A 14,806-nucleotide genomic window follows, 5' to 3' on the forward strand; every position below is an offset into this window, starting at 1 on the left:
TGATGGAGCACTTTAGCACTTTTGAAAGATCAAGATTTCTGTCAGGATATTTATGAATTAGATAGATGTGATAAAGCACTTGTCATGATGTGATATTACTTATTCATTGATTAGGAAGTAACCACAGGTAGAGTTTTTTTTCTTTCTCAAAATGAAACTTTTGATGAGCAAATACGATACATTTTCATGATAATATATTTCAGTGATAAAATGGCAGAAATATAAAGTTGCTTTTCATTGTGGTCAGCATTTCTCATGTATTTTTCCAAATATACGTATTTGTTATATGTTATCTGTGTCTTGTTCTAGTATTTTAAATATCACCTAAATACCTTAATCAAGATTGAATTTAATTGTGTTAAATTTTGTGCTTTTGTGTACATAAGCACACCCAATAAACAACTTTTCCACTGGAAAAAATTACAGCTGATGAGATGAACAAAGCAATCGCTGTGCCCCTTCATGGGGTGAGCTGAAGCACGAAGGGATTCGAGGGCGCGCAGGAAGCCTGTTGGCCGCGTCGGGAAGGTGACTGCCGCTCGAGTCCTGGCGAGAGCCTCTGCCCTCGCGGGAAGCCTTCGCTGTCGCTCCCCATCTTAGCTGGGAGCAGAACCTAGACAGGGAAGGCTGGACAGGGAGAAGGAAAAGAAGTAATCCTAGCTGTGAAGCTCTTAACAAGAGAGAAGCAATGTTCCCAAACGATGCCTTTTTTTTTCTTTTTTTCCCTGTACTTTGGCGTGAATGGGACAATGCTGCTGCAGTAATCCTAGCGGCACAGAGGAGCGGCCGGGGCACTTGATCAGCATAATGCACTTCCCCTTGTTAGTGTTTCCTCTGGCTGCTTGCTGAAAACCCCTACCCTGATGTTTGTTTAATATTCTTTAAGAGAAAACACGTGCAGGAAAAGCCTTGCATTACTGGAACAAAAACCTAGGTTTGTTTTCAGACGTTCCTTCTTTGCATCCTCTTTCTGCCTTTTTTTATTTAAATAAGTCTTTGCAGGGGTTGTTAAGATTCTGGAACTAAGGCTTTCATTATTTTGGCAGGAAAGGCTTAATCCTGAATAATTTTATTGCATGACTATGTGGAGGTATTTTTTTCACCTTAAATGCAAGTCAGTCTCTCTTAGATGTAGCAGCAATTTAATTAGGCAGAGCTTGGTCACACTGCAGACAACAGCAGCAGCTCCAAGCTGGCAAGGTCCTGTGGGCGGCCCTGCCGCTTAGGAGGTGTCACCTGGCTGTGGCTAGTTCACAGCAGAGGCAGTGGCGATGTGACATTGCAGAGTCGAGCCTTTTATGTTTTACTGCTCGTGCAGTTCTTTAAATTATTACTCTGACCTACTGGTGGGCAGTGATTTTTTTCTGGATGGTAAATAACAACACTTTTTTTTTTTTTTTTTTAAGTGAGTTCACTTAGTACCTGGATCTGCTGAAATTTTCTTAATGATGCTCTGAAGCTTTCCATCTACTGATGAAGTATATTTTTTTGTTTGCATGGCACATTTTTAATGGAAATTGAGCTGCTGAGTTTTTTCAGGGTTTATAAAGTCACTTGTTGGTTCTGTGGTGGAAAAAAGGCAGCTGATGACTCTGTTGTCCTACTTAAGTTCAGTCTTTTCCCCTTTAATTAAATCAGCAGTATTTTTAAAGATTAAATTGTGCTGTGCAAGAAAATAACTGTTTCTTCTGGTTTTGGCCTCAGTTGTTAACTTGTGGGAATTTATGTTAGTCCTCTAATTTTAGCCTAACATTTTACAGTACAACCAGTTTGCTTTTAGTGGGCTGTTTGTTGATGTTTATGGTCTATGCCTGTGAGGATTGGTAATTTTGTTTTATTCAAAGAATTTTGTATATTTAAAATTAGTATACATTTTAATTTTTGTCTGTTTCTTTGCCTTGACCAGACTAACTCCCTTGAAATTTCTGAAGTTTCCAAGATTAATTTAGTTTCCTAATGATGATATTAAATATTAACCCTTTCAGATGTTTTCAGATAAGGGTATGGTTACCATACAAACAAGACACGGTAAACTATTTTAATAGCTTGCCACTGCTAAAAGCTCCCTCTCTTCCCATCCTTCCACCCATGTTCCAGTCAAAGCTAGCTAGTCCTGGCATATTCATTATAATCTAAGCAAAATGCAGGTATTTTTACCAGAAACTTAGTTTTAAAAAAACCCCAAAACTTAATTTGTCAGTGTTGTTCCCTTAAATTTGCAAACTTGGCATTGCATGCTGTCCCTGCAGACGGCCTGGATTCTTTTTCCACGTCACTCTGCAACTTGGCATATTTCGGTTTCCCAAATTATTAAACCCCAAAGCACAACAGACAATATACTATAGTTTAAAACAACTCCTTTTTGTTTCCTTTTGCAGTTCAAGTTCTGATTGTGTTAAGAAAGAAAAGTTTTATACTCTTGAAATTCATATTGCCAGAACTTTGTTCCAGTTAGAATGCCCCCATTATCTTTGAAATTAAAGTATTTATTACTGTAAGAGAGGCATTATTAAAGAATAAAGAGAACCCATTGCAGTTCCAATATAAAATACATAGTTGCTGTCATCGACTTCCTAGCTGTATATCCATTCAATGCATGTTCATTCAATGAAAGGTCAAAGATTAAGATACTGATATTAACAGAGCCTGGTTGTGCTTCAGTATTCACCAGCATTAGTTTGAATCATATGCATTAAAGGAGAGTTTAATTATCTGCAACTGTATGTTGGGATCAAAAGAATCACTATCAGCCAACACACTTCTATGTTATTTTGCATGTGACACATATAAAAGAAGTAGATTACAGGGATTATTGCACAGGCCATTGGTTTGATAGAAGCTAAGAGGTCAATGAATATTAAAAAAAAAATAGGCTTCATAATGCACACAGGCTGCTGGGGAAAATAGACAATGCTAATACTTTTGTTACAAAGTTAAAATAAATATGCCATTTTGAAAAGAAATAAAGAGTTTTAAAACAAAAAAAGTTTCCCACTTTTCACATCCAAGCAAAGATTTCACTGTAAAATACCAGAGTCCCAAACCATCACTGTTAGTAGTAAATGTCTACAACTTATGGTGTCTGACTGGATGTGTTCCATGCTATATTTTATTTCTTCTTGGCATTAGCACACAAAGTATGTGTTTTCACGCCACAAGAAAAATAGTCATGTGTCTACTATGCATACTTACGCACGCACACACAAGTCTCATGATAAAATGTGATATACTCACAGGTGAATAAATAAGGTATTTTTCAGTATCTTGAAAACTCATTATTTAAGCAAGTTGTAGAAGAGCCACTATAAATCTGGACTTTGAAGCCATCAGAAAAAAATAGTTGAGATTTAGCTCTGTAAGAAGTTTTCTGATTCAGCCATCCAAACTGGACAAGATCATAATGGAATATTCCTTCCCTGGTGGTGAAAAAGTTTCTCTTGCTTCTTACTCATAAAGGTGTTTGGAAAGCGTATTCCTGATTCCTAAAAAAGGAGAGTTTTACTATGTTACTGTTCTTTCAACAGGGAGAAAAACCTGCTTTTGTCACTTAGGTATTGCTGGGTTTTTTGGACAGGTGGTATGCTTTCATTGAAATCTCTTGGACTCCTTTAACTCTCTCAAAATGTTTTTGTGCCTTTTAGTAATGCAAGGTGCATCTCCAATTAATATTCTTCATGTGTCATTTTTAAAATAGCCTGTGTGGATGGAAAGGCTAAAATTCTCATATTTTCTTGACAAAGCAATCCAGAGTCCTACCTCTGTTCTATTAATTTTGGTTTTCTATTGAAACAGATAGTAAATCCAGACTTGCTTTTTTTTTTTTTTTTTTTTTTTTTTTGTCAAGGATGAACTGGCATAAGACTAAGTTTTGTTGTGGCTTTGGTTTGCATTCCAAGCTGTCTGCAGTTTGTGATTTTACCTGCAAGAGAGAGTCAGACATCCTTTGCATAGCAGCACATTAAATTGACCTGTAGTACATTTGGGTATGACTATGAATGACTATATACACTGTATTGTTCTTTTTTTTTTTAGTTTTTCATTTTAAACAGGATTAACTCAATAGTGATAATTAAGCTGCACTAAACGGCTACACTTTTTGTTTCATTTGTCTACGTAGCAGCAGTTAGAAACCTGAATTTGTCTGCATTTTAATGTTCTGCCTATCCACCACATAAAAATCCTTTTCCCTTTGATATATTCTTTGATTATTTACAAATGGATTTTTATGTATTAGATGGCCTCAGAATCTGTCGTTCACATAAATGTTTGGAAAATATACACTGCAGAGAGATTTCTTCTTAAGTATTTTCTGTTTATATCTTTAAAGTTCTGCAATCCCAGTCTAAACAGCATAAATTAAAATTGACTAAAATTATCCCACTGATGCTTACAGGTAATATGCAGTGGTCAAATTAAAAGAGCTGATGTGCAAATTGGAGGTGAGAAAGGAAAGCAGCACAAATGGATGGGAAGTGGACACACTTATCCCATACAGAAACATTCACATCAGCATGACTCGCAATGGTAAATTTGACCTTGTAATTGTGGACTGAAGGTGCTGGGCTCGAGATGCATAAAATCTTTTAACGGTAACTTTTTCCTCTTTAAAACTATTTTAAATGAGAAGGCAATCCTAAAATGATTTTAAAGCATATTTTAATTTTAAGAGTTAAGTTCATAGTCAATTTTTTGTAGAAAATATTGCGTAGCTGTCTATTTTTGATGTTTTGAAATTGTTTTTATTTTGAGGGAAAATCAGCTGCTGCAGCAGTAGATTGTATCAGAAGGTTTTTTTTTTTTTCTTCTTTTTTTTAATAACTGGACTACTATTTAATTAAGTGATTTAGTGAAGACACAACACATGCTGTAAACATTTGAAAAGGGAGGCAAGGGATTTAACTCTTTGTGGTCAAATAGCATACCACCTAACAAAGACGTGAAGACGTTCATCAGGGCCATTAATACCAAGCTCAGGCTTAGGGGGCATTTGATTCAAGTCTGTTGTTCTTTGCTTGAACCGAAGTTTTCCTTGGGTGATGTGGAATCTCCCAGGACTTCTAGGTCGTGCACTGAAGGCTTGTTGAAATAACTTACCTAAAGAGCAATGACGCTAACTGAGGGAGAGGGAGAGAGCAAGAGGGGAAAAGATGTTCAAGTCACCGGTACTCCAGTGCACTGGCTAGGCATTTAGGAAGTCATTTCTCTGCTTCAGAAGGATGCTGCAAGGGTTGGAGATGTTGATGATTGCAATGTTCTACCGGGTTGCTGGGCCACGATCTTGCAAGTTCCCACACTGACTGGTGCAGCAGGCGCTTGTGCTGCCCTTGGCTTTGAGCTTCACCTGAGTAGCAATTGTATATCGGTGTGCCAAAATGCAATCTATATTTCAGTCTGGCATTATGAGCAAAGAGGATTAAACAGATTTGCGTATGTTTGAAGGGTATAAACATCTGAACTGTACATATGGTTCAAAAATATTTGCAAGAAAACAGGTGAGATGAAACTGAGTATAATTAAAACTTAAACTGAATAGTAATAGAAGAAGTAGCTTCACAGGGAGAGGTTTGAGATAATTTTTGAAGAGTAGCAATATAAAATTTGACTAGTCATAACAGCGTGCAGGGAAAGTCAGCATGAATAGTTTGATACACTATGGTGCATTATGAGCCTTTTATATTTTGTATGTTAAGTCGTGGTTCAGAGGTATCACTTGCATGCCTAAGTCTTCAATTTGCATTCTCAGACATGTTTTGTTGTATGCTTACAAGTACTTCAAAAATGTGGCTGTCTAGATCTTTTAAGTACCTAAGTATTTTATTGTTCTAGCTTTGTTGATACTGGGAAGTTTTGTGAATTTAACGAAAATTGATTTTGATTTAAATTGGCATAACACTGTAAACCTTAAGTTGTTTAGAAAACCACAAATTTCCATTGAAATAGTCTAAATCCTGTGGTGAGGACTAACGTGTATCATTTGGGATTTGTTAGACTTCATCTGAAGCCTGACCACTTCACAGTGACCATGCCAGCAAAATACCCTGAATGATAACAGTTGTCCTAATGCCCTCTCGTAATTTCTTCAGAAAGATGTATTTTTCTGCTCTTGTCACAGTTGACAGGTAGTAAATCATACAGTGTTTCACAAATCGCCATGGGCTACGTACCGGATACAGCTCAGCAAGTGCAGAGCTAACAAGGCAGAGCCAAGCAGTTCAGGCTTTGTTGTAAGGACATTTTTGCTTGAAACAGGCTAAGCAGTGCCAATCACGTAGAGTAAACATACAGGGAAGACGTAGTCTTCTTGGCCAAATAGCATGCTCTCTGCAGGAAGCCCTATCCAGCTGGTGTTTTTTGAAATAACTTATCTTTTTGAAGTTATATTTCAAAAACCAAACTTAGGAGAATCACAGAAGAATCCTTTTTTCTTCCATGAAGTAGAGAAGGCATGATTCCACCCATTACATCATGAAATATATTAGTACACATCTCCTGAAGCGATGAATCGTAGGACTTAATTTAGTATAATCGATAGCTGTTGATGCTGATGGATGTTTGGACATAAGTACAGAAAAAGCTTTGATTTCAATTACTTCTCCTTTATTTTTAAATGAGCCATGATTTCTTTGCTGTGCTTCATCTCTCCACTTTTCTGCAGTACACTAAAACTAAGAAGCTTCTCTGATTAAATTGGGACTGTTCTCCACTGAATGGACTGTAATCTACCAGGAAAAACAGGTTTTGATAGGATTTCAGTAAATAATTTTTGAAATTCTAATTCACTATTATTGTAGGGTTATAGCACTGCTTTCAGACTTATCCAGTTTTGTTTGTAATAATATATATTTTCTTGAGGACTAATTCAAAAAGGATTGATTTGAAACGTATTTGCATTGAAGCATTTGAGTAGCTCCATATGTTTAATAGGGAGTAAATGCAAAAGAGCTTTGTTTAACTGGACTTTGGAGTACAAAATTCTTTTGTCAGAGCATACATGGAGAGATACAGAGCACAATGGCTTGCACAGTTAGAACCTCTGTTGTGATTTAAGTGAAGGTTGTAAGGGGTTTTATGAACACATGTGAGAACATCTCACAATTTTCTACTGATAGATAGTATTATTCCTACTTTACTGCTTGGAAAACAGAACCATAAAAATGTGAAGTGACTTGCCTAGTGTCATAGGAAAGTTTCAGCAAGAGAGCTGGAAATAAAATGCATATCAGAGATTCCAACTTTAATCTCTGGATGGTATTTCTCCCCTTTCTATCCTAAAGGTTTGCCTGCCTGTGACGATTTTGTGTTGTTATACCTAGGTCTATTAAGAATCCATTAAGATCCATTATGAACCTCCAGAAAGAAGGGTGGTTGCTTAATGAGGAAACCGTATTGTGGTATTAAGATACTTTTCTATATATTATTTCTCCCTATTGTAAGAGGTTCTACCATTTGAACACTACAGGTTTCTAAGCTGGTAGGCAGCACACAGGCTGTTTTTTGGCCACCTCTGTGCCCAATGAGGGATGCAAATTTCTACAAGTTACAAGTACTGATGCTGTGAAGGGGAGTGGGCACAGGCTCCCCTTGCTCCTGTCACTTCAAGGCAACTCTCCCATCATTTCTTATACTGCTTCACTCCAATTCCATTCTCTTTGCCCCAAAAGTCCTCATCTTCTGGACTCTGGATCTCCTTGCTTTTGCCTTTTAAGATTTTTATCATCCTCCATATTCCTTGTCTTCCATATCCACCTGATGCAATGGCTTCCTGTACTTTGGCTTCCAAACCCCATCTTTCTTTTATCTTTTCTACTGACTTCTTGCTCCCAGTGGATCCTAGCACATCTTTCCTCCCCTGACTGTGCAGTTTGTTTCCATCATCCTCTTCACCTCCTTCAGAGCTTGTTACCAGTCCCATTGTCTTTGCCATCCTTCACCGTTACTGTCTCTCAGTAGTTGTCATTTTGCCCAGTCTGTCTGCAGATTTCTGTCAACCTTCAGGTCAGGCTGTTACCATCTTGCATTTAGATCGGATTCTTACCTCCTTCCTGTGTTGGCATTCCCAGTGCTGGAAAGCATTGAGCGCATGAGAGGAACTTTCTCTTTCTTCTGCTCTGAATTTAAAATGTTTTGTCTTGGAGACATCCTGACCCACTTCTGGGATCTTGGTGAAAGTCTTTCTAAGCTCGTGAGCTGGAGCATGTCCACAGCATGCACAATCTACAGCAAAATTACATGGTGCAATCTTAGTCTCTGCTGAATATGTGGTAACTGCAGTCTTTTAGCCTGATTTCCTAAAGAAATTAGATGTATGCAACTTTGCAGTGACTGTCTCTGCTGCTCTCCTGCTTTTCCCAATAATGTTTAAACCAATTGGCTAGCTTCAATCCAATTTGAAAGGGGTAGAGGTCTCAGCTTATTAGATTCCTACAAATTTTATGTGCAGACTGGGTAGGGGAGAGATCCTAATAGTGCTTCCACTGGGGGAAAGTTCAAAGTCCGCTGCAGAATTCACATGTAAGCACAAGAGGAAGGCCTTAGGGAAGCAGGTGAGGTGGTTCAAGATTTATTTTTTATCATCATTTTGCACTGCAGTTCTGGGAGATTCTGTCATCTAAGTGAATAGAAACCAGCAAAGTAGAAAACCCAGGAGTGCAGAGAACTGAAACAGCTTCTGATCCATTCCCTTCCATGCAGAAGATATAGAAGCATTCTGGAAGTCAGGGTGCAGGCAGTAGGCATAGTAGGCAGGAGAAAGAAGACTATTTAGAAGTTCAAAAGACATTTGGAGGAGGGTGCCTTCCGTGCATCCTTTAACACAAGGTTGTGTGACATGTAGTTCATGAGCCAAATATAAATTATAGCGAGTTTCTTTATGGCCTGCCAGGGCTGAGAATCAGCCTGTGGTCTTTGGTACCAGACTTATATGCATCTCCACTGGTAGTTGATGGTGCTGGAGCAGCTGGCAGTAAGCAATATTCCAACTGGTCAGTCACATCCTCTCCCCCAAGGCAGGACATTTTGTGTCCCACTCTGGTGGACCAAGGACAGCTGAGAGTGGATGTGATATATGTGATAGGATGGCAGGAAGCAGTGGAGGGCTGGGGGATGCTCAAATAGGCATGAAGAATTGCAGGAGGCAGAGGGGAAGAAGCAGGTGGGGATTACGTATACAGCTGCTAGCTGGAGCTTGGTGTAACTGATGAGTCTTTATTGGTCTGCATGTTCATTTGAGCTGTAAGCCCCTGTTTTGTCCTTGGTCAGTGTACAGATTTACTGTAAAGGATTAGTAAAACAGATTTCTGAACTCGTGAGACTGATTTGTAGGCCACACAACATCAAAGAACTTGATTTATTTATGTCCTGCCTTGACGGATGACTCATGCCAAGAATCACACAATAATGGTTTGCACTGCTATTATTAACCCTGAGATGCTTTTCCAAATATCTTTATAGAAGAAAACCAATCTGTGTTATAATGATGCTGTAAATATGGGGCTGACCTCTTTCTTCAGTACTGCTTGACCGAGAATAGTGGGTTCAGTATTACTGAAAGGAGAACCTTCAGGACATAGTTTGCCCAATGTTTCTCACTGTACTCTAAAGGAGAGGCATGCTGGTGGTCAAACATGCTGTGCTGTGCCACTCCAGATGTTACCTCTGGCTGTGCCTTTAATTAGAAGATTGTCACAACTATTGCAGAACCACTCAGACAAATACAGTGACTCTCTGTTCAGAAGCAGGAACTATGTTGGGACAATATAAGGGTGCATTGCATGCTCTCTACTTGTGGCCAAATGCAGTCAGATTACTAAAACCCGAAAACAATAAATCAGAGCACTGGAGGACTCGGAACATATCATAGAATTGCATTTCATTCTCTGAAACAAATATGGGGTCAGGTTATGCAGTCCTTACTCCTGTAAGAGGTACTGCTGAAGGCAGTCCCACTGGATCCCACTGATCTAGTAAAATAAAAGCTACAGGGATAATGGCACACTTTGATATATTTATTCAATTATGATTTTTAAGTGGGGCCTCTTCTATAGAAAGGAGGGATGTAAGTAAAAACAGATGTTACAAGCAGCCTCCAAGAAAACCCAACCCCCAGCCTAATTCCTGCTGTTACATTTTCCCACAACTCAGAAGGCAAGGCTCATGGGCGGAGTGCTGCCTGTGATCTTATTTTATACTTTCTAGTATATACTTGATTTATAAGGAAAAACAGTTCTGGTTGTGGTATCAGGGAACATTTACATCTGAAGTGGTAATGAAGAACTGATTTTATAGTAGCTCAGAGAATTGTGTGTGGTAACTCTGTTCTGCTCTTGTAAAGACAGAAATTTTCCTTTCCCATTACCACATCAAATGCAACTTTTACTTCTTACCTGCAGTGTTCAGAAACCAATTTGTAATTGTTGCTCTGTTTTTCCTTTTTTTTTGCCTGATGCTTTGTGTACATATAGCTTTATTAGCTGCCTTTCATTTTTTTGCCTAGACTTTTTTATGGCCCCTTTGATGCTACCACTCAAGCTGCTCACCTCCCTGGGGCTAAAATTTCTTCCCCTCCTATTCTTCTTTTAAATTATGCACTTTTCTTCCCTAGTCTCACCTTAAAATTGACATCTTCAAGTGCTTCTCAATAGCTTTCTTCTGTGCTGTTCATTTCTTTAACCCTTTTTCTGTCTCTTTTTGTGCACTTCTGGGCTCTTTAAACACATTTTAAATCTTTGTGATGGCAAATAATTCATATCCATGTGTGTCTGTATATACTGATATTTGTGAAAATAGTGTGGTAAAGTAACTTTTCTATGAAAATAGATTTGAGCAATGTCTATTTATTAGGTGAAAGTGATTAATTGGCTTCTTCAGCATAATTTTTGACCATCAAGCTAATACATCTGGTCAGTTATTTGTTCATTCATTCATTTGTGTGTGGTTGATGTATTTTGCTAAAAGTAGTACATAATTGTGTTAATCTTCCTGTCCATAAATAGCTGAACTTTTCATGGCATGCTGTCCCTGATGAGGAACCAGGTGTGCTGCAAATGAACTACTAGTTCTTCGTGTGCATTCTTGACTTCTAGCTTTGATTTAGTTATTCAAGACCATAAATAACCAAGATGTTTCTAATTAATGGAAATAATAATGGTAGCCATTGGTACCAATGGTAGTTCTGCAGAATTAGAATGTTATTGATTCTTAGGCTAGGGATTAGCATCTTGTCTCAGTTTGAGCTGAAATACGATCTGAAAATAAAAGCCTCAGGAAAGGATTTTTAATATCTGTTCTGGATAGTACAGGTAGAATGATGGCATCTATGAAGTATATTTTACTATTCATTTTTATACCAAGTTTAGTACATTTATCTGTCCAGGAGAGAAGCAAGTGCCCTGGCTATGGATGAGACTGCAATAGTATGCATCTATATATACTAGCTAGCTTTCTATGTGAATAGCAAAAACATTAATACTTGTAATATTTCTTTGGAAAGGCCAAAGCTGTGTTTCAGGTTTGGCAGCCTGCCTACTGTAACCTTATGATCCAATGTTTGTTCGACAGGAAGCTTTACCAAGTGGTCTTTCAACTGAGCTATAGCATGGCTTTGGTGTTCTGAGAACATGGTCCAACTTCTACAGCCACAGCGGCCCAGCCCAAGCTTTAGAAGTCCCTAGAGGCTGACACTGATTTGGTGGTAACAGTTTTTGGCTCTGTGGTTCGATAAGTAGAAGGCAGTGTGTTTCTCTGTGCATAGCATGAGCAGAAAATAAATCATTTAGCTTTTGGTGGCAGTACTTACTGTCCAAAGGGATCAGAAGGAAGCATTCCTTGGGCTAGGTCTGGTCTGCAGGCTACAGGTTAGACTTTGTTTTGCTTTGGACCCATGAATGTGATGTCCAAAGCTGCTGCTGCTGTTATTGTGCCAAAGAGCCTTGATCATGGTTTTCTGTCAGATTTATGCTATGCACTGTAAAAACTTGGTTGGGAGGGGGATTCCCAAGAAATTCATACAGTCCTATTATAAAATAAGAGATGGCAGGCAGGAAAGCACAACTAAACAATACTGCTGCATGTCAGTGTGGCCCTTGGCATACCAGTATCTGGAGGAGGATCTACTAAGTGATGCTGGACACTTAACATTGTGCCGGATAAATTAAAAGACGAATATAATGGAAATCCTTGTCCACATGGAGTTATGAAAGCTGAATGATGAAGTAATGCTGCATGCTTCCTGGGAGGCATATTATTCATGGACTGCTTTCTCTCTTTTGGTCTTTCCAGGTGTTCCAGGATCTCGGCACTTCTGTGTTGATGGGTGCATTTAGAGGATACAACATCTGCCTCTTTGCATATGGACAGACAGGTTCAGGAAAAACTTACACCATGATGGGAACACCTGTGAGTTACCACTTAGGGTTCGGTGACAGGTTTAGCAGAAATATGGTTTGCTTTATTTTTAAAACCTAGATTATGGTACTAGTTGAGCAGAATGCTTGTGTGTGTTTTACTTGGTGTGTGTGTGTATATATGAATATGTAAAATGAGAGGTAAATGCCTAGGTAAATAATGTAGCATCAACTAAAAAACCCAGAAAATATGGCATAATTTAAATGTTTCTTTTAGATAACCTTCATTTTACCGTGTATGAATCTCATTGCTATGCTAGAAGACAAAAAAACCTATACTCCTGAATGCTTCTAGTTTTTTAGAAGCATATAGCTCAAGACAATGCAACATATTCATTCTTACATAATTTTTTGGCAGTCTGAGCCATGCTGAAATTAAATTATTTTCACAAATGAAAATGGATACAATTCACGGGCATATTTTTGTAACAGACTTTGTTATCTACTTGAGACATTTATGGATTGCAGAAGCTATCCTTTGCCTTATGGAAACTATACTTGCTTTACTTCCAGTTTTGAAATTAATTTGAATGGTGTTTGTAGAAGCTGTTGTATTTTAAGGTACTTGGCTACCAGGAACTTGGAGTGTATTTTAGTATTGGTACTCAGATCCGTGGAGAGAGTTAAGGATTCCTGCACTCTGCTGCAACAGAAGGCAATCTGATCTTTATCCATAATTATTCTTGGTTTTTGGTGGAATGTGAGTTGCCCCTAAACAAGAGATATTTTATTTAACAATTTGCACAAGTGGGCCTCTATTTCCTACCCCTAAGAGAATTCAATTTAAAAAGTGAAACAAGGGTAAAACTTGTTCAAATTCCAAAGAGAAGAAAAAGGCTGGTCTGGCCTGGTTCATGTTCTGCACAACAGTTTGGATTTTTTTTTCCCCCCTCCACTGACATCAACAATAGGATTTTGTCAAATCGTGGCCTGGGTTCTCTGTTCATTTTGTTTTCAGTCAAGATTAACTCCATGAAAAAGTTGTAAAACTGAAGAATTATAAAAATCAGGATTAATGAGAAACAAACCAAATCATTTGTGTTACATTATTTTGAAAGTATCTTAGCAACTCATAATGGCCACATCTTGAACTTACCATTATTCCTTTCCAAGGAAATTTCCAGGTAGTAGTGTTTCTAAGAGATTTCAGAGTTATAAAGTGATTTCTTTTTCCGTAAGAATCCTGTTTTGATGCCATCTTTAATAACATGTATTTGCTGCGAAGCAGTGTTTGTAACTAGGAAGAATCAAGCATTTGGTCTGCACTGAACTTTTGGCCACAGTCGTATATTTACTTGGAGAATCTGAACCCTTTATTTTATTTTTCCTCTCCCTCCCTATTTTCAAATGTACCTTCTAAAAGTCTTTCATGCTATTCAGCAAGGAGATTTGACTTGAGCCTGAAAGAAGTGTTTCTGAGGGTGCACTGGCACTGCAGTCACCAAGGGGTGAAGAAGCGTGCCACAAGAACAGGTCCCTACACAGGAACACACCGTGGCTTCAGGGCTGTGCAGACTGCTTGGGCAAAGCTGAAATTCGCTGGTTCAGGTACTGCTAGCAGTGCTGCCAGGCAGCGTGAGTTCTGCAGCCCCTAGCCTCTTCTGGCTGAGACTCTATATAGAAGATAAAGCTGGTCCAAGCTCTGTCATGCCATAGCATAAAGAAATAGAAGTAGAATAAGGAAAAATAAAATACTAGTAAATGATCAAACTTATTTCAGTGCTAGCCTGGCTGTATCTACACTGAACTGCAGCACCTCCGGTGTAGACATGCCCCGTGTCTTTACATCAAACAGCTCTTGGTTTAGCCTGTGAAGTCTCTCTGCTTCTCACTGATGCTGTATAAGTTGCTCTAAAATGACTTTTTGCTGTAAACAGAGCGTTTACCAAAGCCAAGACAGCTGACATTACACAGCACACTAGTCCCTGTAGTGTTTCAGGTGCAAGATGCTTCAGCTGTGCATTGCCATGCAGTACTCCAAACTGCACTCCAGAGTGGTCTGTATTGCGATCCTCTATATGGTCATTACTTTGATGTTGCACCATGATTCTGTTCTTTCCTCATCACTTTGCTTTTATTTAATAAATGAGTTTTGCAAGGATAAGAGCAAATATATTAATTTATTATTGTTATTATTTATAGGCGTCGATTGGGTTGACACCTCGTATATGTGAGGTACTTATTTTTTTATTTCACTTACATTTGTTTAAGCTGTTAGATTTTCTTGTATTTAAAATTTATAAGAACGTTTGGTTTGTGCAGGGTCTCTTTTCAAGGAAGGATGATTACTCAGAACAGACAGCATCTTGCAGAGTAAAGGTCAGGTAAGAATGTCACTGTTTTGGTCAATGGTATGAAAGTTTTCAAAAATATATTCCTACAATCAAACAAAGCAAAGACTTTTT

At 38.3% G+C, this 14,806-nt stretch overlaps 1 protein-coding gene across 1 annotated transcript in view; it reads left to right on the plus strand.

Moving 5' to 3' along the window:
* Positions 1-14,806, plus strand: part of STARD9 (StAR related lipid transfer domain containing 9) — a 115,312-nt gene that overhangs the window by 41,775 nt on the left and 58,731 nt on the right. The window contains exons 4-6 of the mRNA XM_067296498.1: positions 12,277-12,393; positions 14,544-14,576; positions 14,664-14,725. Of these exons, the coding sequence (XP_067152599.1) occupies positions 12,277-12,393; positions 14,544-14,576; positions 14,664-14,725 (212 nt within the window). The remainder of the gene's footprint in view (positions 1-12,276; positions 12,394-14,543; positions 14,577-14,663; positions 14,726-14,806) is intronic.

This window comes from Apteryx mantelli, chromosome 4 (assembly GCF_036417845.1).
Source record: "Apteryx mantelli isolate bAptMan1 chromosome 4, bAptMan1.hap1, whole genome shotgun sequence".
NCBI classification, from domain to species: Eukaryota; Metazoa; Chordata; class Aves; order Apterygiformes; family Apterygidae; genus Apteryx; species Apteryx mantelli.